General features: G+C 38.8%; 2 protein-coding genes across 4 annotated transcripts; both read right to left on the bottom strand.

The window, feature by feature from the left end:
• Window positions 1-675: 675 nt before the first annotated feature.
• LOC137976301 (N-acetyltransferase ESCO1-like) lies at window positions 676-12,946 on the bottom strand. Of its 3 annotated transcripts, none has more exons than XM_068823600.1 (11): window positions 12,622-12,928; window positions 10,454-11,608; window positions 10,262-10,303; window positions 10,134-10,188; window positions 6,563-6,694; window positions 5,061-5,150; window positions 4,896-4,973; window positions 4,428-4,490; window positions 3,756-3,826; window positions 1,892-1,990; window positions 676-1,441 (listed from the first exon to the last, which is right to left on the bottom strand). In XM_068823600.1, the coding sequence occupies exons 2-11, from the start codon at window positions 11,596-11,598 to the stop codon at window positions 1,318-1,320; spliced, it is 1,899 nt and encodes a 632-aa protein (XP_068679701.1). In that variant the 5' UTR covers window positions 11,599-11,608; window positions 12,622-12,928; the 3' UTR covers window positions 676-1,317. The 3 variants fall into 3 exon arrangements, with proteins under 3 accessions (XP_068679701.1, XP_068679700.1, XP_068679702.1); XM_068823599.1 differs by having other exon boundaries at window positions 10,262-10,306; XM_068823601.1 differs by lacking the exon at window positions 10,262-10,303 and having other exon boundaries at window positions 12,622-12,946.
• A 1,491-nt stretch (window positions 12,947-14,437) lies between these two features.
• Window positions 14,438-22,043, bottom strand: LOC137974629 (uncharacterized). The gene is made up of 5 exons (XM_068821545.1): window positions 21,866-22,043; window positions 20,773-20,850; window positions 19,844-19,939; window positions 18,124-18,216; window positions 14,438-17,205 (listed from the first exon to the last, which is right to left on the bottom strand). The coding sequence occupies exons 1-5, from the start codon at window positions 22,035-22,037 to the stop codon at window positions 15,653-15,655; spliced, it is 1,992 nt and encodes a 663-aa protein (XP_068677646.1). The 5' UTR covers window positions 22,038-22,043; the 3' UTR covers window positions 14,438-15,652.
• Window positions 22,044-22,792: the final 749 nt, after the last annotated feature.

Here is a 22,792-nt window from a genome sequence, read left to right on the forward strand (position 1 = left end):
AATTATTAAGGAGTTCAAAAAACGACGACGGCTACGGCAATGAAAGCGTCACTTCAAAATAAAATTTCACGCTTTCAGATGTCTTTAGCGCTTATTCGATCTTGTCCGCGTTGTACAGTGTGGGGGAATCATCCCACAACTTGATTCGAGCGGTTCTGAAATAAAGACAAAGACTGAACGATTCCGACTCTTGTATGCGCACGTTGTCGTCAAAACGTCACATTTCCATTTTTTCACTACGTTGTTTTGCAGGATACGGCAAAATGTCTTTTAGCCAATAATATTATCGCTCTTTGGTGTTGTCGCTAAATTAGTCGTCGTCGTTTCGTAAACTCCATACGGGAAGGGGCGGGGGGGGGGGGGGGGGGCGTTATTGAAATTCTTTTTGAGAGCATAGTTAATAGAGGGGAATGGTTATGAAACCCAACAGATTTCTTTGTTGTAGGTTTTTGTTCTCGTTTTTAGCCTTGACCGTGCACAAAGCACAATAGTTGTTTACTACATACTGCGGAACTAACCAATAGAAACGTGTTGGTTACGTAATTCATGCATAGTGTATGAGCGCAAAACAAAAGATTGTGCACGGTCGTGGACTTTCCAACCTAAATCTTGGCTGCTTTGTTTGCTCTTTTAATGTTCGCCGAGCTTCCAAACCATTCCCCTCTATTAACTATGTTGAGAGTCATTAGTATCAACTTTACAGATTGAAAAGAAAAGGTGAAAGTCATCAAGTAAACGATAAACCTTCACGTTCTCCACAAAATCTTCAGAAATTTGATTTTTTTTTCAAAGGAGGGCAACGAAATGTACCAAACTGTAAAATGCACGTGCAAAGCGTGCAGTGGAATAGTTTACGCTAATTAAACTCGTCTTTCGGTGTTCCTGTAATCTCGTCAGAGCTCTCTATCTTCTTAAATGCCTCGAGGACCTTAAATGCTCATAGGAAGAAAAGGTAAGAAACTGTCATTTTTTCACAGAAAAGGTCGTAACAAACATGTTCAATGGTAAGCCAGAAAAGGCAAGCGAAATGCTTTTCCGATTCCAACTCCATTAAACTTGCAACCATACCGTGTTTTGGGAGCGTAAATTTTCTTCAAAACCAGAGCAAAAAGCACTATAGGAAGGCGAACCTTGTCTAGGCCGCTAAAATCACAATCGAAACTGCGCAAGCGTCGCACGTTTCAATGTTAAGAGACCAGAGCATTCAATCCCCACGCCTGCTATCAAGTTTCTCTCATTATCCCGACATCATGAGGCAATTAGCATGCTGGTCCATGGTTTAGCAAAGTCCAACGTTCTGGATGGGAGTCCGCAAGTCTACCGAAAAACTAGGAACTGTGCAGTGCCCGTGTAACTTTTAGCGAGTCGTTTGCCGTCTGGAGTGGGATCAGAAAATGCTACAAGTTCTCTGGGGATGACGCAGCCGTAGATAAAGTTCATCCTAAAAAGACAAAATACACTCAGAATGAATGGATCTTGTCACGGGTAATGGAAGACGGACTTAGGGTACTGTCAGCTCGAGGTTAAAAAGAGCTAACTTGCCAAAACGCACAAACTTTGATTAATCACTTTCTTTGGGTTTATTTGGGGTCTGAAGATGCCATGTATGGGTTTCACCTCCGCAACTGTCAAGGGCAATAAAGTTAAGCTCTTTTTGACATTGTTATGAAACTTCCCGGTAACCCTTAGTTAAGTGAATGATGCTCATACGACATTGCTTTCCCATGGGAAATATCAATTTTTGACGACAGTGGCATCCCATATCAGCGAACCTTGAAATTCATGTACAGTTCATACAAATGGAAGTACATAGAGGAACCTTTTTATACAAATAAAACTCTAGAGCTATTTATTAAGATATAGAATATGGATATATTTATTGAGTTCTTACCTAACACAGTCAAGTAAACGCGTGGCAACCTTCTTCCGTCTGTGCTGACTGTGAACCCAAATGCGACTGATACCACACTGGGCTAACTGAGGAGTTGTGCTAGGAACAGGAAAACCACTAGAATTTCTAAATTTGAAGGTGTAAGCGTTCTAACACTGCTTTTAATAGCGGCCATGCCAGAGAAAAACATTACGCACTTTTAAATGACACTAAGTTCTAAGGAAAGAAGCAGAGCACCAGGTTTGGAATAGTGGGGTAGGACCTTTCTCCCTCCTCAACCAGGTGATCTGGTGACGTAATTCGGAGGACTAGGGAGAAAAATTTTAACGCCGTATCCCGCGACCGCGCGCGGCCTTAGGTATTGTTTCCAAACTCTTTGCAGTAGTGCCATCGCCAAAACTCAACAGATCATTAGGTGTCTACCACGTTTCCTGTTACTGAATGAACATTCAAGTAGACCCGACAAGATCTAACCTCGCCTCTGAAATGTTGAATTCGAAAATATTAAAGGCAGTGCTGGAAATAATTTTTCCTTTCAAATCTTCCTTTTGGTCGGACATTTGACAAATTGGACCGGACATAATTTATTGACTGACAACACCTTGAAGAAGAGAACTCAAGATGTGCTGGTGACATGTTCAGTCATCGTGTCTGATCATAATGTGAAATTGGCCGGACATTTTCAAAATTTGGTCGGACAATGTCCGATGACCGACTGTTATTTCCAGCACTGAAAGGCCGCGCGCAGTTGTGGGATACGGTGTTAAATTTTTTTCTCCCCAGTCCTCCGAATTACGTCACCAGATCACCTGGAAGCTAACCAGAACCCTCCTTATCTTTCTTTTGCTACTTTAATTAGCCTGTTCTCCCCTCCCTAATTATCCTACCCCATCCCTCTCTACTCCCTCACCCTTCCCTACCACCCCAATTCCCACCTCTCCCCCAACCCAAACCTGTGCCCCACAAACAGGCTAGGGAGGGCTCCTTACCCATCCTATCCTGTTCCCACACATTCTACCCTTTTTCCTCACACCCTACCAATGCACCCCACACTCTACCTTTCCCTCCCATCCCCTACCCTGTCACCTTACACACCCTACCCTGTTCCCCTTCCCTAGACCACTCTAGCCTGTTCCCACATTTTTCTGTTAAGAACATGACTGATCCTACTGCAAACTTAAACGCATTCATGAAGCATGATCCAAAACATGTTGTTTGGAAGGGAAAAGAGTCAGCATTATTACTAAGAACCTTCCATTGAAAAACATATAAAAATAAGAACAAGATGACAAAAGAACTGTCCTTCTTCAGCAACAATCAACAATCAATAATCAACAATCAATAATCATAACAGTTTAACAGAAACGCTCATAGACCATGTTCTTGACAAATTGAAAACAGGAGGCAATTTTAGCACCAGGAGAGAGTTCAACATTCCTCACCAATAGTTTCAGTCACACTCATGTCTGAAATCCCTGTGTTGCATTTTTTAAATAATAGTTTAAGATATTGTTAAAAAAGTTAAACTATTATTTTCTTCCCAGTGTTTTTACTAAAAATTCCATAGAACAGATTATGACATCAACAGAACAGATTATGTCATTAATCAATTTTACTTTAAATGAAACCATGTTGTCTCGCAGTGATGAGCGCAAATTTCTATTGCGTTGAGAAGCCTGAAAATTTTTTTACTTTTTTTACTTTCTTTGGGTGTTCAAAAGGTTTTCAAGTCGTAGTACTAAAATTACAACGAAATTACTTAATTGTGAGTATATACGACATGCATTCGTACTCACAGCTGCCAGGAAATCACAAGAAAAAGCTCTAGAATTAGGTACAGTACATGTACATAGTATAGAGTCACCTGCAACACCAAGCAGCAATTTGTTTCTCAGGAGTTGATGATTCCCCTGGAGAAGGCAACACTGGATATCCCTAAGAAAGAAAATCAATATTGAAGCATTGTCCAATTGTACACTGACAGTTGCTTGCCAAAATTGACCTTGTTTTGATAAGAACTTAATATCTTACATGATATAATTACAATGGTGATGTTGATGATGAGTTTATTGACCCTCTTCATGGTTTTCAACTAAATTACCAGGGAAGTCTGAAATCTGTAAATTCTGTAGCAAACAAGTATGCAACAACATGACCATGTGAGTGCATCATATCCACGACTGAAACTCGTGAGTTGCGGTAGCAAGCTTGCAAGAAAACCCAAGAACCTTACATTCTGGACGAACTTGTTGCTATCTTGATCAGAACACTGCAATAATGCTGATTTCTCACAACCCAAAAGTGCATCCTTGTAACAATGGCCCGGAGAAATTGCTGGTATGGCAGCACCATACTGTACATCCAGTCTCGTTGTCATTTCTAATCTACATGTACATGTAGGTGGCTAAGCACGCAACTATAAAAGGGGCTATTTTGTTAACAAAAATAAATCTTCCCCACCAAACATAATTATAAGTACAGCATAGGTGTGATGTTCAGTCTGATGGCAAAAAAACTTACAATAAAGTTAACCCACCTGATCTATTTGAACAGCAACAGCACAGCCAACAACTTTTCTCACAGAAATAAAGAGGAATGTCTAGAAAAAGATGCACGAAATTGGTTTTGCAGACAGGCAATCAAACACCTTCCAACCAGAGAAGGCCACATTACATCTTATGGCAATAGCGGTGACAGCGTTAAATTCCTTGGTTATTGCTTCCAAGTGAACTTAACCCATTGACTCCTGGGGGGTTCCCCATTGACGAGTAAAATTGTCTGGCGTTAGACAGAGTAAAGGTCAGGTTTTGGCCAGTACAGGCATCAAAGGGTTAATCCATGGACACCTGGGGGTGAGACTTGACAGATTTTACTCTGTCTAATGCCAGATGATTTTCCTCGTCAACTGGGAGTGTCCTTGGGTGTCTAAGGGAAGTCAATGGGTTAAAAGTCATGTCAAAAATACAGGCCTAACATAAATCAATACTCTGCAGTGTTTCTTCACCTTGGCCTCAGTCTTTCCACTTGGAGCATCAGCAACAAAGCCCAGCTCACTGTCAACAACTTTGCGCACCTCCTCAATCTACACAAATGAATAAAAAAATAAAAATTACTTATCAGTCTCTGAATTATCAAGCAGAATATTCAACAAAAAAAATTAATCGAAAACCTTTCTAAGATGAAGAGGGTGAGCATCCGGTCCAACCATTATAACTCTGCCGTCATGATATTCCTTGGCAACACATTCATTTTTCCAACCCTGTAGAAAAATGGCATTATTGAAATGCAAATATTATAATAGGTTTACTAAACGCACACTGATTGTGTTAGTAACACTTCAAGGTTTTATGTACATGTACCAAGCTTGCAAATAAGCACCAGCCGGACCTTTGTCCGGTAAATTGGAGGTTTTGACTGGCAAACTATCAGTCTGACTGGACAGGCTGACCGCAGTCTTCTGTTAATGCAAAATGAAAATGCTGGTACATTATTATTTTCACTCAAGAAAGCCAGATGCAAAGGAGGCCTTTTAATACATATTATAGTCATAATGCATAATGGCTGAGTTTCATTTTGATTTGTTTTCATTTGCAGCTTGCGTTTCAGGTTGTCTTACTGGCAACGCTCTGCTGAAAATGTAAACACTCCCGCCCATATTTCAAAGTTCACAAAAAGAGTTTCACGAAATCATTTACACTGATTTAAATTAAATAACACTACATGTACAATGTACTGTGGGATCAACAGTGGCACTGTTCCACAAATGTATGTTGTTTGTGTTTTTTTATAGGATAGATAAGATTTTATGACCAGTTTTACAGGGAATTTTCAGGGACTTGAATTACATTCCTCACTGTGATTTCAGTAGCTAAATTAGAAAAGTTAACGTTATTCAGGATTTGAACAAGTGTATTTTGTTCAACTAGAATGACAAAAAACAAAAGCAACAACATAAGAATAGAATGGCAAAACATCATTTCTGAGTTATTACTTTGCCAAAGCATTTCACATGATGCTCCAATGTTGGTGGACTGTCCGTGGTCCGCCAATATGGCAGCTGGTAATCAACGGTACATGTACATGTGTATGAACACATCTCGTAATGTACTTGAAACAATTAAACTTCTGAGAATCATAGGAAGAGACATGTTTTTCAACCAGCTCTGTATCATGGGGTCACGAAAGGTGACAATAAATTGGAAATTCAAAATGCTGTATTTTCGAAACGAAAGACGTTACCGAAGTGGAAAAACGTTATATTTCTGGCTCATCTTCAACCCTCGTTTGGACAAAAATTCAGAAGACCTTACGATTTTCAATTTGTAATTTCATGATGTCACTGTGGAAACCATCTTGGATTTTCAGCCCTGTATTCTTCAAATAACCCATCCTGTACTTTGTATTTTCTGGAGCTGAACTAGCCTTATCATGTTGAATTAACATTGTAACCTGCTCCTTGACAATAATTATTGGGATACATGTACACGTACTTTGTCTAATAAACTAAATAACCTACAACGGGAAGAGAATCCGACTGGTGTTATGGAGGTCATGTGTTTCATAACTTTCAGTTGCCTCTTTACCTCTTCTCAATCAAATACAGTAACATAATTATCATCCCACTAAACTAATGGACTAAATTCTTATTTTTAGAGACAAGACACAGCTTACAGTGAATCTCAGCCCACTGACAAAACTCTTGTGATGCCTGATATGTGCTGCTTCGTCCTCTGGCTGAGCTTTGGTGTAAACCATACCACAGGTAGGACAAGTCACATGACCAAAATCTTTCTGACCTAAATCCTGTTAGGCAAAACATATTTTGTGAAATGTAATTTAAAATGAGATGAGATGGCATATTTAAGCCACTTTTATCAAAACTCATCAGTCATGTCTTCATATGTATTAACTGTATTTTAAACGTTGGCTACTAGCAATAAGAAAAATAAATTATTGTTGTTGTTGTTGTTATTATTATTATTATTATAATCATTATTATCACTTGTAATCCTTGGCTTGCTTGTTTGGTCTCTGAAGCACCGGGTCCAACCCATACTCCTTAGGTACCAAAAGAGTTCACTTGATTGAGAGAACCTTTCTCAAGATGCAAGCTGATCCCAGAAGAGCAATTTTTTGGAGCTCATCAATGCTGACTGTGACTGGAACCTTGTCAACACACTTTTCCAGTCCCTTCTTAATGGCCCCAAGTGCACCAATGACAACTGGGATTGTCTCTGTTCTCATTTTCCACATTCTGGCGATCTCAATCTCTATGTCTTTATACTTAGAGAGTTTCTCGACTACCTTAACGGATGTATTTCTGTCTGATGGAACTGCCATATCTATAATCAGACATTTCTGAATCGTGTGATATCTGATTATGATATCGGGTTTATTAGCCGCTATCTCCCTGTCTATTGGCGAATTCCACTGGCCACTGGCCAGTTTGTGTTGAGTTTTCCTTAAAAGCCTTTCATACATCTACATGTATGCATCAACAACAACAACAACAACAACAACTTTTATTGACTCCTTATACTTGAAAAAAAAATTAATGTACATGAAGTAAGAATTAAAGCTAAATGGGGTGTTGGCTTCCTAAAATAACTAGAAAGTTAACAAGGCTAGGAAACCAAACTACATAGAATAAATTACAATATAAGGGTCAGAATGATGCATACACACACACACACACGCACACACACACATTGAACTATAGATAACTATAAAAAGGACAAACAAAATTTACAAGCCATGGGGAGAAGGACAGATAAACTTGGATGAAATCCTGAATATAATAAACGAAAAATCAAATTTAAGGCACCAAATAAATCACAGAATAAACTGAGAAGAAACTCATTACCCTAGGGAAAACAGAAACCAGAATGAAATTAATATTGGCACAGCAATTCATTTTTTAGTTTTTTTTTAAATTTACTAAAAGGAGTTGACTTTATATCTTTCCCAAGAGAGTTCCATACCTTTGGTCCTTGAAAGCGAATATTAAATATTCCATAGTTTGTTCTAGCTCGAGGCAGGTAATAAGATTGATTTGCTGCACTTCATGTATTGTAGTTATGAATATTAAGCACTGAGTTGAAGAAGGTATCAAAATTCGAAGGCAATGAGTTATTATGAAATTTATGCATAAAAAGTGCAATATGAAATGTAACAAGATCAGAAAGCTTCATAATTTCTAATAATCTAAACAGTGGAGTTGAATGCTCATCAAATGTAGAAAAAGTCATAAGTCGAACTGCTTTTTTCTGTAAAATATATAAAGGCTGAAGTGTAGTTGAGTATGTATTACCCCAGATAATTATACCATAGGTCAGAAATGGGTAGATTAAAGAATAATAGAGATTAGTAAGAATATCAATATTAACATAATGGCGAAGCTTAGACAAGATGCCTACACTTCTTTTAATTTTCTTTACAGTACATGCGATTTGAGGTTTCCAGGATAAATTTGAATCAATTAAGATTCCTAGGTATTTAATACAAGATTCCTGTTGCAACTGCTTCCCATTTAGAGTTAGGTGGAAGTTGAATGTTAATTTCCTTTGAGGAGGATGAAAAATTACAAAACTAGTTTTTTCTATATTAAGATAAAGTTTATTAGCACAAAGCCAGGAATTCACATTAGAGAGTTCATTGTTCATACTTGCCTGTAGAGAGGTGAGATTTTTATGTTTGCAGAATAAATTAGTGTCGTCAGCAAATAAATGAAAATCAAAAACTTTAGAACAATGGTGAAAGTCATTAATATATAACAAGAAAAGGATTGGTCCAAGGACTGACCCCTGAGGAACGCCACATGTAATATTAACAGGAGTAGAAGTTACACCATTTACAGTAACTGTTTGCCGACGATTTGCAAGATATGAAGTAAACCACTGATTTGCAATCCCACGGATGCCATAGAACTCAAGTTTTTTTAACAATATCTCATGATTTATGGTATCAAATGCCTTACTGAAATCTAAAAATATACCACAAGAAAAATCTCTCTCATCAATTGCCCTTTGAATCTTATCGACAATACTAAGGATAGAATAATCAGTGGAATGCTTAGCCCTAAAACCAAATTGATTATCAAAGAATACTTTTTTCTTTTCAAGGAAATCAACTAACCTATTACACATAAGCTTTTCAAGCAATTTATTAAAAACAGACAACAAGGAAATTGGTCGATAATTGGATAAACAGTTCTGGGATCCCTTTTTATAGACTGGAATTACATTTGCTAATTTAAAACTATCTGGTACTATACCAGTCTCAAAGGAAGCATTGAACAAAACCTCTAAAGGCTTAGATATAACAGTTTTCAAAATTTTGAGAATGGTCACAGGGATACTAAAAGGGCCAGTGGCTTTGCTAGATTTCAGTTTAGTAATTTCATTTTCAATTTCTTCTGCTGTTATAGGAGAAATAAAAAAGCTATTACAGAGAGGAGTTTTTAAATACTCTAAAGGAGACATTTCAACATTTGGTATTGAGCAAGCAAGGTCCTTTCCAATATTAGCAAAAAAATTATTGAACATATCGGCAATCGTATAACGATCAGTTATGACATTACTATCGGTAATAATTTTAATGGTTCTCTGACTTGTTGGAGGCTTAAAATGAATAATTTGTTTAATACCATATGCACCTACAGCTGTATAGCACTTCAAATATACATGTACATTTACTTCAATTATTGATTCCTTTCACAGGAACACATTAATTTTTTATGAGCACAACAAAGAGTACACTTTTGAATATTAAAATTCAGTCCTAAACAAAATGCATCATCTCGAGGCTCTGGGGAATACTAAACTCGTACAAATCCTTATACATGTATTTATTGCCCAGAGCCTTGAAATGATACCTTTTGTTTAGGACTGAATTTTAATATAACGAAAGTGGGCAATTGACCTGCTCCCAATTGTATGGCTTCAATGCTCAGTTGGTCAGGGGTTAGAATCCTGTAAAAGCCATATGTGCAGGTACAGTACATGTACAGTAAGTGTAAGGATCACTCCTTTACTTTGAACAAATGTCACTATTGAGAATGAAAGAGTCAAAAAACACATATAATTAAATGGCTGTAGAAGCTGTTTAAATGTTTCAGTAATATTATTTTTTAATTCTAGATAGCCCTCTGTTCTCACTGCAATAGCTTGGTAACGATAGCCAACAGCGGTATAATAATGACAGCTCTTAATTCTGCAAGCTCTATTTACATGTAATGCCTTACCAAATACATTTGCTCCTGCTTTTTCCCTGGCTTTTTTCTTCTGGGAGGAGACAGCCTGAGGAAAAAAGGAAACCACACTTAACGATGTTATAATATCTTTAGTGAATAGAGGAACCATGCTTATTCACCTGTGGTGTTCCACTGTGTAGTTCCATTTCCCCCTTTGTTTTCTACTGATTAAGACACATTAACCAAAACAGAAAATCAAAGGAAAATAAATTACACATAAAAGTAGAATCAGTGATAAGATTAAACTAGAACACAAATGGAAAGGATAAACATGTACAAAAATAATGGCTAAAGTAAGATAACAACCTAACCTGTTCCTCATCTCAGATTTTTCTGTTGATGACATCCTGTAGGACGAGATTCCATTATCTGCAGACCTTGCTTTACTTCTGCACCCTGTTGTACTCCTGAAATATTTTGTTATAGGCACTTGACATTCCGGGGAACTTTTTGCTGAGCTGGAGTCTGTGCCCCTTTCCAAGAGTTTCAGAGTGTTGCCATTCTCACTTGTATTTGGAGATGATGATGAAAATGACAAACTTGATGGTGATTCATCAGTGACATTGGTAAAATGGACACTTTCTCCATGAACATTTCCCATTATCTCATGAGAATCACTCTTTTCAATGTATGGGTTATTGTCATCAGAGTCAGTGAAATTGGCAAAAAGGTAGTCATTTCCATATTTCTCTAAAATCAAACCAGCACTGGCAGGACCAGGTCCACTACAGAGACTGGTCCCTGAGGAAACTGATTCAGCTTTTTCTGAATTTAACAAGAGATTCTCTTCAGATCCTTGTGACGAACAGCCATCGACTGGTTTTACATGTTCTTCTGATCCAGATTGTAAAGTTGATGAACAGATACTCTCCTCAGATATTCCTTGAACACCTATGTTCTCCATCCCACAAATATATTTGTTTTCATCAATGATTTTGACATCACTAATAAAAGGTTCATTGCACATATATTTCTTCTCCAATAGGTCTATACACATTTCAGTTTTCCCATGTTTCTGGTTTCCACTTTGTGTGAGTTGCCTTCCAGTATTACATGTACCTGTCTTCTGCTTTTTCTTGCCTTCAGAAGAGTTGCCTTGCTTTTTGCATTTCCTTTTGACTCTGGTAGAATTCTTGGCAATAATGTCATCTTCCTTTCTCAACACTTCCTGTGCATCAAGAGTAAACAATTTGACCTTTGGAGTCAACCTTTGTTTTCTTAAGCTATAAAAGTTTGCAGGCATGAAGCCATTTGAAGGTGATTCAACCTCGTTGACTTCTAAGCTACCATCTTCTTCTTTGAAATCACCAGAGCAAATGATGTTTTGACCAGAAGAATAAACTTTTTTTAACGAGTGACAATCAACTCCAACAGTTTTCATCTTGTTGTTAAAGTTACAGTCAATGTCAGTCAACAAATCTCCATGTGTCAACATCACATTGACTTTCTGTGCCATGATAGTTGCCCTAAAACAAATGTATAAATAAAGACAGCAAAGTTAGCTAATGTATGCATACACTGTACTCCTGGGCCCTTGTTTTTCAAGATTGACTTCTTCTAATGTAATGCTTTGCCGAACATCAGTGTTGAACAGCATTCAGAAGTAGAGAAATAAACTCCTTGGCTAATTTTTAATCTGGGCTTAGCGTTTATTGGCTTTTGAACAACTGGGCCCTGGTGCCAAAGGATCAGAGGGGGTTTCAATAAAATTTGAAGTTGGCAGGTGGTTTGAGCAGGGGTGTCTATGGGCAAGCTCTTTTTAAAAGAACGCTACCAAATGCCACATCTCAAAAGCAAACTAATATTGATGATTTCATGTTGTCTTTGTCCAAATGATTTTAATCTTAGGCATGCAAGAATCTGCCTTTAATTTTTTCAATTTTGGAAATAAAAAGTAGACTTCTACTAGTGAAGTAGCCATGCTTTAAATAAGCTTTCGTTACTTATTGAAACCACTGGATAAGGGTCTTCTGTTCTCCCAGCAAGGAAAATATTCCTTGTACCAAGCCAATTACAACACCTGTTTGTGTAAAAATGAAGACAAAAAGGACATAATAGTGCTTACTAGATGAACTTAGATGCTTGAACCTTTCTCCCTGCATGTTGAATGACTCTTGTAGAGAAATAACATTAGACTGAATGGCCAATGGTGCATCGTTTTGAGCAGTATTGAAAGTCTGGTATGCTATTGTTGTCTGGGGTCTAAGGTTTTTAACTTGTCCATTTTACATTTTTTATGTGCTAACTTTCAAATCTCATTCATCATAAGCCTCCTTAACAGAGTTTGCAGTCGTTTTTAATTCTTTAACACCTCATACATCAACTCCTAGCCACTCAAATGCAGGTGCATAGGATGTAAGTCTTCTTGTAATAATAAAGCTTACTGCGCTCCGAATATCTGAAAGTCAAGAGCCCTAGATCTTGAGAAAATTGTTTACTTTTTAATACTTTTTGATAGAACACAACAAAGACTACCTACTTGTTTTGTGTGGAGCAGGATCCTTTGGACACGGTGAAGGCCCTCCGCTTACCATTTCGAAATTGACACCTGGTGTATAGAAATTAATAGCAATGACGATTTCCGGTAGTAGAACCAAACCAAAACTTAATTTCTTCAATTAATTTTTTGAGGCATAGATCTTATGTCACAGCTTTGAGAGAGAAACCTAAGTTCTCGTTATCATGATCTTATCCTACTATAGATAAAACGATGAAATCGTTCTTATGCCGAAAACGGAACGCAAGATTTCCTTCGAGACCTATAAACCCTCACAGGCATCCGCCATTTTGTAAATCGAACAGTGCATCAAGTTTCGCGCGCAACTCAGCCTTCAAAACATTCTGGGATTTCATTCCAACCTAGTTCCCAGAGCCTTCTCAATGTTGGATCTCACAAATCCAAGATTGTGCACAAACCGTGTTTCTCGGATTGCAATGACTTTTACTTTGGTAAAACGAAAAGTCGTTTACATGACCGGAAAACGGATCATTGCAGAGCCCCTGCAGGAAACATTTAAACTTCCTGAACTTCCGCTGTTGCGGATCACAAAATCAAAACCGGTCACAACATTATGTGGGACCCTCTTGAAGTCTGGGCAAATGGACAATCTGATTTACACTGTAAAATAAAAGAAACCTTGCTAATGCGCGAACCTAAACCAACGTTAAACGGGGTGTTAAGGACGGTGCCTACTATTTTTATTGCGCATATGTTCTGCGCATCTCGAGATACTCGGATTTCCTATCGGCGGTGCTCATTAATACAGGGATATTTTTGCGCGGTTCAAAACTATTCGGAGAAAGCAGAACTTAGCAAGTGCCCTTGGTATCCAAAAAGAAAATTGGGGGTAACCATGCATTTTTCAGAGATAATTAAGCTTCAATTTGGAAAAGGACGCCATACATTGCTTTCTAATTTAAAGCTCTTTACAAATATTGTTGATTAATTATCTTCGAAAAATGCGTGGTTACCACCAATTTTCTTTTTGGATTTCAATAACACTTGTTAAGATCTGCTTTTCCCACATATTCAGTAAACCGCGCAAAAATACCTTTAAATTAGTAGACACCGTCCTTAAAAGAAAAAGTTGGCAGTGAGACACCTTAGCTTCATTAACATATTAACCAAGCCAATTTTCACTGCTTATATTACATTTATTAGTATTTATTTAGTCAAGAGGATTGTTCTTAATCTAGTTACTAGTCTCCCTCAAAGCTCTACACATTTATAATTTTTAAAAATTTGTTCAACCGTCACTTCTGGAGATGGATGTTGTAATGGTATCATACGGAACGTCAAGCTAAAATGCATGATAATATGTTTATCACCGCAGTTTGTTTATTGTTTTTGAGTATTCTCAGTTAATGTTGTAGCGCTTTGTAGGCATTAACTGATTCACCATAATTGCCTCGGTAAGTGGATCAGCCTTGGTGAAATCTTCATAATTATTTACTTTTTCACTTTATAGAAATGTACTCATTTTTAAATATCTGCCAAAGGAAAGAAAATAATCCGCCTAAATCCTGCATCTTAGCCACGCCTTTTTGGGCCTGATGAAATGGGGTGAGGTAACCCAGCGAATTGTGCTCGTCGAGCGAAAACAAAGGCCTGCAATCATTGTCTGTCACCAGTTGTGATAGAGGTTTGTTAACTTTGAGATTGTGGACTTATTCAGAAAGTGGTGTACCTTGTGATGTTGAAGACCATGATTCCGCAAATCATGAACACTGCGGTACTGTGCCACAATCATACACCATAGAAAGGCAGGACCATTCTATTGCACATTGTTCTTTATTATACATTCACTCATTACTTACAAAGGACAAAGCACAGATATGATCGAGTTATGTTCATACATGAGGTGCACTTCATTTTTACAACAATTTGCATAATCAATATATTAGTTGGCTTCCAATCTCCTGTCATCGAGTAGGGATTTGAGGCTGCGATTTGTTGTGCAAGTTCTAGAGGGAGTGTAGGTCATGGTAAGCTCCCAATGCTATCACTAAGACGTTCAGCTGCCTTTCTATACGAAGTCATCTTGCGCATACCAGTGCAACTACGAGTAAGGCACTGAAAATCTGACAGTGAAAATAAGACGGTGCAGTTTTTATTTTCAGTCTAAATTAAAACCAGAATCTCATGCATGACCTTGTAGCGTTTAACTCTGGTCCAGAGCTGGAGTTTTTTTTTTAGTTAAAAAATATTCTTATTTGGATGTTCGTGCATTTTCCCGCGCGTACAGCTTCGATCTTATTTTTGTTAATATTTGGGCATAAAATTGGTGTCATAAAATCCCCAGCTTTGTTCCAAGGAAAAGAGTTGCAAGTTACGCTCTTCAAGGTCGTGAACTTCTGTTAAAACTGATATAGCAGAGATAAATTAATCAATGTCGCCACGAAAATGAACACTAAAGGAAAGTCTAAAAGCAAAAAGAAATTGCCAAAAAAATTTAGTGACCTAGTATTGGCCTAATTAGTCTATTAAATACTAAGCTTTGTCAAGCACAAAAGAGACCAAAAGTCAAGGATCACATTCGCAGCAAACGTCCAGGCGCACTTTTCTCCAGCGATGGCTCGAAATTGCGTAGCATCTTGCCATCCAGCAATGCTGGTTTCGTGTCAGTTGCATTGAGAGGAAAGCGTAGCAAATTAAATCTTAATTTCACTTCCGTTAGTTGCTTTCTTTGACACAGTATGACTGCACGAGCCGTTTCTGGGCGCGTTTTGTAGACGAAAGGCCCGAAATGAAAAGAGTACAGCAACAGTTCATTCTAAAAAAGACAAGTCGTTTGAAATCTACTTACTATAACAGAAGGCAAAGTCTTAGCAAGATTTTATGAATATGCGTTGAAAATGGACACTAGTAGTTTCGGGTTTTTTCGAGGAAAGCACGCCTGATCTGTTAAACAGTGGGTGCGACGTTTGCAGTGAATGTGGTACCATACCTTCCCTATGTTTTATGTGGGCATTTACGCCTACGTACTAAAGAAAAATGCGACAGAAATCGATTAAAATGCACATCGAACATGTGAAGAAACAATTTGATCATTACAACATTGGTAACCAAAAGGAACGAAAAATGAGGAACCACATCTCTGACACCTTGAATTCAATGGAGCCAGTGCGACGCCAAAGCAACACTGCTGTTTTGAGTGATCTACAACAACATTGGAACCACAATGCTGAGGCGGACAGGGGGATGCTTGTTGAACAATCAGTCGATTGCTGCAACATTTGTGTGTACTTGGGTTGTATTGGAAACGACCACATTGGTGCTGACCCGGAAAAGTACTGCATGGCGTAGTTTTAGGAATGACTTGATTGTGACAGCATTGTTCAGCAAAAGGAACGTAAGAGGCCAGACCACAGGGTAATAGAGTGCAACTGGCTTGGACAGGAATTAGCTTATTGAAGCAACACTTGTGAACCTGTGGATTACAGGGTTGACCAGCGCAGAAAGTAGAATGTGGGTTTGTAAAACATGGGACGATCGTTGGAACCACCTGATTTTGGCAGCACTGTTGAGTCTGTGGAACGTAAAATCTTAATCCACAGGGTAATTTTGTACAGGGTACATTGGGAGAAATGATTTGACCGTAGCAACATCTGTGACTTTGAGGACTGTAGGGAAGGCCGCCACACTGGAACTGCGTCGGAAAAACTGGGCAAGGAACATTCCGAGGAGCTATTGTATTTTGGCAGCACTGTTGGGTGTGAGGAACATACAAGGCCTGTCCACAATACAGCTTGGTACAGGGGAGGTGGATGGAAATTATCTGATTGAAGCAACACTTATGTATCCGACGGTTGTATTGTAAACCACCACATATGACGGAGGCTGAGTTTCTGAAGCATGGCACAGTCCTTGGAATGGCTCGGTTGTTACAGCATCGTTGAGTGCGTGGAACATAGAAAGAATTTCCGCAAGGAAGACTGGTACAACGGGCACGACGACGAATTATCTGGCCGAAGCAACATCGACGTTTCCGTGGGTCAAAAAAGAGGCCACCACACTGGAACTGGGGAATTCGTGGGCATGGCACTTTTCTGGGAGATACACGATTGTGACAGCATCTTTGGGTGCGCGGAACGTAGAACGAGAGTCCGCAGGGCTTCTTGGTGCATCTATCTTTGATGCGTAAAATTTGACCGTAACAGCATTTGTAAACCCGAGAATTATATTGAAGGCCACCACACCGGAAATTTATGGGAAATGGAGTGCAGGGTATGCCCCTGGGAATAACTCGACCGTGACAGCATTGTTGGGTGTGTAACACATACGGAACCCCATTACACCGACGTCGTCGGCATCGATAGTGAATGGGCACTACCTGACCAAAACAGCACTTCTGAAAACGAGGACTGTAAAAGGAACTTCCGCATCTAAATGTTTGCAAACATTGGGTAGGTGCAAGTGTCTTTAACACAATGCGACCATAACAGCAAACGTATAATGAATGACTGTAAGGAATCCTTCCATCGCAGCAGCGTTGATTGATGGGATCGTATGGACCGCTTCCACATATCCCAAGGGCCGCTGAAGCGAGAGTGGTATTTCCACCTACGGGTTAAAAAGAAGGCAGTCAGGCTGGGTAATCATTATATATAGGTATCACTTGCCGATTACAGTCGGGCTTTCATGAAAAAAAAAAAAAAGAAAAAAACCGAGACTGATGTGAGAAGCGTGCGGTCATTGAAAGCACAAGAAAGCTCTTTAAAGTGATGGGTATTACTTATGTGTCAGTAATTCTAGAATACTGTTTCATTGCCATAGGCCAAGTTGCAGAACTTAAAAAGAATACCACTGCGGTCACGTAGTAAAGTCACATAGTAAGGAAGTATAAGCAACTACGACGGCTACGGTGACGAAAACGTCACTTTAAAATATACGTTTGAGCTACCTTAAGCATTTCACAATTTTTCCAGAAATGCATTCCACACGTGGAGCACGATCATTTTTCTGCTTTTAATCAATGATATCACTGCTTTTTGCTGCTTTTTGGCGTTGTTATTGCCTTTTCTTAAATTTCAATGCACGCGTGGCTTAAAAAAAGGAGCAATAGATATTCTGTAGAGGTTGTTCTCAATTTCGAAGTTTTTAATAATTTACACTAGGGTTTGGGTAGTTTTACGAAAATGTCAATGTCCAAGCTGTTCAAATCATTGAGAAAATTCTTATCGTAAAGTGACTGCGGTCTCCGGGGGGCAGAGACGTTGTTGGGGGGGGGGGGGGGGGGGGGCTTGAGCCACGTTTAATTTTTTGGATATCTCGTCGAGAATGCTGAACGTAGCATTTCCGAGCTTCAATTATTTCAAAACTTCCGGCGAAGAATTCCCTCAGAACCCCACTACAAGTTAGCGTCTCTGGCGCTTGCTTGTTAGCCCACCCCCAAATAAAAACTACGCTCCGCCGTCCCCCGGAGTTTTCTAGAATCTAGCCGAAATGGAGTCAACGATATTGGCATTTATGAATTATTACCTTTGTCTGTCAACAAAGTGTTGTTCCCTTGGTTAGCACTGTCTTCAATCGTTTCAGTCAATTCTGCATAATCTTCCTGATCTTCACTGGTCTCTGAATAAAATAATCATCTTGTTGAAAGAACTCAAACTGAAAAGGGTATAATTAGTATGTTATCCCTAACTTTAATGGTCTTAAAACTTCCATATGTCTCAGGGCCGTAGCCAGAAAAAAAATTGTGACCGAGGCAATGTCCATAGTCAAATTCTCTCCCTAGGTATTTTAGGCGTTTATGATGAGTACGTTTTAAAGCCACGCTTTATTTTAAAAAATCACGAAAAAAGGACTGAGGAAAGTACCTCGGTTTGCCTCATACTGGCTACGGCCCTGTGTCTCCCACACGTTCAGTGGTATAGCAGCTAAGTCATACGTTCGACTACTGTTATAGCAAGCACTCTGATTAGAAACTAATAATCTCTAATGGAGAAAAGATACTTAGCAATGTAAATGTCACTTTATCGGAAGTAGTATTTTGCTATAAATGTTTACATAATATCTAAATTACTACTATGTAAAGAGTAGAATTTTTTACTTCGTCCGAGATGTCATCTTCATCCTCTAAATTGAATATCAGTAAAGCAGAAAGCGTTAATAACTGCGAGGATCATAGCTTCACTTGATGTCCTGATAAGTGCGAGGATTGGTTCTCCCTTTCGAACCATCGATATCTTAAGAGTTTTGATCATCGCAATTATAAATGGCAGGAAATCCTGAAAAATTAAGGCTCGAACGGGATTTGAAGCCATGACCTCAGTGATGCCGGTACAGTGGCATACCAATTGAGCTATAACGCAAGGGGCTGGTCCCTTTTGTGAGCTTATGGTGATTCTGCAGTAGAGGATGCAGATATGCACCTTGCCAGTGGAGCGTTTCTTAACTCGATGAGAAAGAAAGGACTCTGCTGAAATCGTGTAAGGTCTTTAGTGAGTATGCGCAAGTCGTTGCTTGGAGACAATGTCAAACCCAGGCCAAGCCTCGATCGCACTCCGAGACGCCCTATTGATTTTCGCACTGAAGGCTCGATTTTGACCATCGCTTTGCCAAAAATATGATGCGCAGGCTGCCTAAACCGGCTTGTCTGGAGTGACTAGCCCAGAAACTTGGGCTGTGGTGACTTAACTTAAAAGACTTGACAAGATTTCTGCAGAGCCTCTCTTGTTCACACTCTGGTGAGCTTTAGAGAGGCTCTGCTCGCAGGGTCCAGATATCAGGGAGCCATGCATATATGAAAGACATAATTTATCTGATTTGTTGATACAAGGATATTAAGATTTTTTGTCATAACGGCTTCCTTTTAAGCCAGATACTTTGACCTAATGGCTTAAACAGGATAAGCTCAATGTCTGGCCACAAACCACCAGTTATTGGTGGGCTTTCCTTGACTTTGATAGTTACAGCTTCGTGGTTACTACAAAACGTTGTCGCTGTTTATTTGTGATAGAGTTTCAGGTGACTGTGTACCATAAACCTGATATACAGTAAGAAACTACAGTAATGTATCAGTATTTCATCCTAAAGGTCTGAAAACTCTGATTTCTGTTTAAACGTGATAGGGAAATCGGAGAATTGTGTCTTAAACAGGGTCAGGGTTTGCGCGGCCGGATGGTACCTCCCTACCCAAGCATCTGTTGAGTACGCTCCTCCCCGGCCTTTACCCCAAAATGTATCAAAAGAGTTATACCTTCGTTTTCATAGGTGTCTTCTTCATCCATATCCTCGCTTTCTTCACCTTCCTCTCCATCCGGGACAATGTCATTTTCCGGGTCTTCGCTGAAAGCTGAGCGCAAAAATGATTTCGGGATTAGTAACTTCAAACTCTCTCTTGACAATAGCAGGACATTTAGTTAATTATCAAACGAAGAACTATTTTTGCCGCATCTGAAGAGTGACTAGCACTGACATAATATATTTCTTTCATCGCAAGTAATGACTTAAAAGTCAACCTGAGATAAGGGAGCATGGATGGCGCAGTAGTGAATGCACTCTTCTCCCAACATTCACCTGGGTTCAGTTCATCGGCCCAGACGCAGTGTCACATGTGGGATGACTTTGTTGGTTCTCTACTCTGCTGCAAGAGGTTTTTCTCCAGTTATTCCGGCTTGTCCCTCTCCTCCCTCAAAAAATCAACCTATGATTTGATTTAATTTGATTTTTGTACAGCGGTGTCCCCAATTAGAGCCTCAGCACTAAACACACTCGACAATTAAATAAAGTTCATTATCATTCGATGTACTTTTCCTTTCTTTTTATTGGCCGAGAGCCCAGCACGTGACCTGCAAATAACTGCCTACAAATAAGTGTTTTGCTGCAAATAATATTCTGCTCATGCGTAATTCAAGCTGCAAATAATATTCTGCTCATGCGTAATTCAAGCCTGCGCACTTGTGTAAAAATGGCGTTCGCTTTCCTGAGCTTTCAAAAAGTGATTTAATTGCTGGGAGTTGTGAAAAACAAACTCAGTCATCGAATGATAAAACAATTATTGAACTCGCTTATCGCTAAATATGGTGATTTGTCATTGTCTCGCAGATTAATACTTTGCTCAACCTCGCCCAATATATGTTAATTATTATTATTATTACGAAAAAATTATTAAGGGATATCTGTTACCTTCATCGTTATCATTGCTGTCCATCTCCGCAGCGTCTTCCTTTCCTTCAAGCAAATTTTCGTCGTCTTCTATGGATTCTGAGCAAAATAAAAATTGAGACTTGCTTGAAATATGTTACTGATGGAATGTTAATGTTAGAGCTGGTTTTGTCTGGGGTTTAGAGATTGCAATTTAAAAGTTAAAATTTGTTGCTTAATGGTTATTTTATTTCAGCGACTTTACTCAGGTAGATATCGATTCCTCGAACACTGTCAGAAACAAAATTACAACGTAAAGTGAACCCCTAAATGAATGCTGATGAGAGTTGATGGGGAACGTATAACAGATTCATGAAGGCTTTCCAAGGTAAAGGTGAGATCATGATTTCGGAATGCAAAAATATAATGTTGGAAAGAACCTGACATATTGTAATTTCAAGAACTGCTCTTATCTTCTTTGATACAACCTACCCTAGGCGAAAACTTAAATATGGACAAATAGCTCGGTTATACCGCGAATGTCTTGAATAATCACGACTTGTAATTTTAAAATTTCGTTCGACGACGCCCTTAAAAGTAGCTCGTAGAGGCAGTGTCGGCTTTAGTGTCCTGTTTAGGTCAGAGCTTAAATTGGACGAGCTTGTAGATCGCAGTTCAGTTAGCCTAATTTTATCTTTCAGTTTTCTATTTCATATCAGAATGGTCACGGAGGCATAAGCGGAGAAAACCCACAAATTAAAAGTTAGTAATGCAGCTATCAGTAACTGATAGACTGGGTAACCCTAACCCTAACCTTAGCCATGGCGACCTCGGCGATCATGCTCGGGAACAACAAGGTAATTAAGTATGATGGTGTCCGTTTCTCGCAAATCCTGAAAGTTTCCAGGCCTTATTCGAATGTCACAATTCTCTCTTTATCTCAAGAACGGAGAGGTTTTAAGTCTTGAATCTCCGCAATCGTTGTGCTTTTTGCTATCTAAAACCTATGGTTAAAAGACCAGCTTTCCAAAACAAGTGGATGGCAGTTTTGGGCTTCAAACTTTTTCGGGGCTTTTCGAGAAACGGACTCCTGTTTGCAAAGAGCAAGTAAATCAGAAATTATTTCATCCTTTACCGTCTTTAAGTTCTTCTGTTAACCGGTCAAAAGAAAGCTCGTCGTCGTAGGCTTGTTCATCGTTTTCCATTGTTAATTCTTCTAGGGGAGAAATCTTCTCGCTTTCTGCACTTATCGTCAAAAGAGGAAACGTAGCCAGGAACAAAACGATGACACAAGTTACTCTCACCATCTTGAAAAGCTAAATCGCCAAGGGGAATCTCTTACCTAGCCTTACCGAATGGAAACTCCCTTTTATCCAGTTTGTTTCTTGCTTATATTGAGCGAACTCCCAAAATACTCATCACTGAGGACCCAGTGCTTGAGTATTCGTTGGTGTTTTAAATTGTTTTACTAGTGAACGTCATTAAACAAGAAGGGTTTAAGTGTTCATCAATATTGTAATCTCTGCGTTCGGTCAAGTCCGTAAAACTGACGATGAATTAGATAGATGTGGGTGTTTAAATAGATTTCTATGTTAATATCAGCCATTCGAGATATTTTTAAATGTACATTAAAAAAAAAGGTATAGAAAAGAAATTTACGAGGCCCAGAAACGGCAGACTTAATCAATAACTATCAATATATATTTGTAAAAGTTTAGCATTTCACTCTCCTTACAAGTACTAGTCAACCTGAAACAGACCTTACTAAATGCTCGTGCAAAAAGGGAAATGCAGAACTTTGTGGCAAGTTTTCGTTTTATTAACTATTATTATTTCGTTGGTTATGCAAGTTCAATACTTTTAAAGCTTTGTATGAAAAATAACCAAGATAAGTTACGACAAAAACTATTTAAATAAGATCAAAAACAGAAAAATATGCCACTTTTATTTGAGAAAGCAGGATAAATATTGAGGCAGCCATAGACTGATGTGAAACTGCTGGTTTCTGTCGTAAATTAGAGCGAGTTTCAAAACGAAAACCAAAGTAATTTTTTTCGCCAAT

This window comes from Montipora foliosa, chromosome 11 (assembly GCF_036669935.1).
Source record: "Montipora foliosa isolate CH-2021 chromosome 11, ASM3666993v2, whole genome shotgun sequence".
Lineage (NCBI taxonomy): Eukaryota > Metazoa > Cnidaria > Anthozoa > Scleractinia > Acroporidae > Montipora > Montipora foliosa.

What these genes read in the sequence shown, in the direction of transcription:
- LOC137976301 (XM_068823599.1), bottom strand. Translation starts at nt 11,598, where the DNA reads ATGGCACAGAAAGTCAATGTGATGTTGACACATGGAGATTTGTTGACT. An exon ending in TACACAGTGGAACACCACAG is followed by an intron (nt 10,189 to 10,261) that starts GTGAATAAGCAT and finishes TTTTTTCCTCAG; the next exon opens with GCTGTCTCCTCCCAGAAGAA. An exon ending in AGCAGGAGCAAATGTATTTG is followed by an intron (nt 6,695 to 10,133) that starts GTAAGGCATTAC and finishes TTTGCCTAACAG; the next exon opens with GATTTAGGTCAGAAAGATTT.
- LOC137974629 (XM_068821545.1), bottom strand. Translation starts at nt 22,037, where the DNA reads ATGGTGAGAGTAACTTGTGTCATCGTTTTGTTCCTGGCTACGTTTCCT. An exon ending in AACAGAAGAACTTAAAGACG is followed by an intron (nt 20,851 to 21,865) that starts GTAAAGGATGAA and finishes TATTTTGCTCAG; the next exon opens with AATCCATAGAAGACGACGAA. An exon ending in AGACACCTATGAAAACGAAG is followed by an intron (nt 18,217 to 19,843) that starts GTATAACTCTTT and finishes TATTTTATTCAG; the next exon opens with AGACCAGTGAAGATCAGGAA.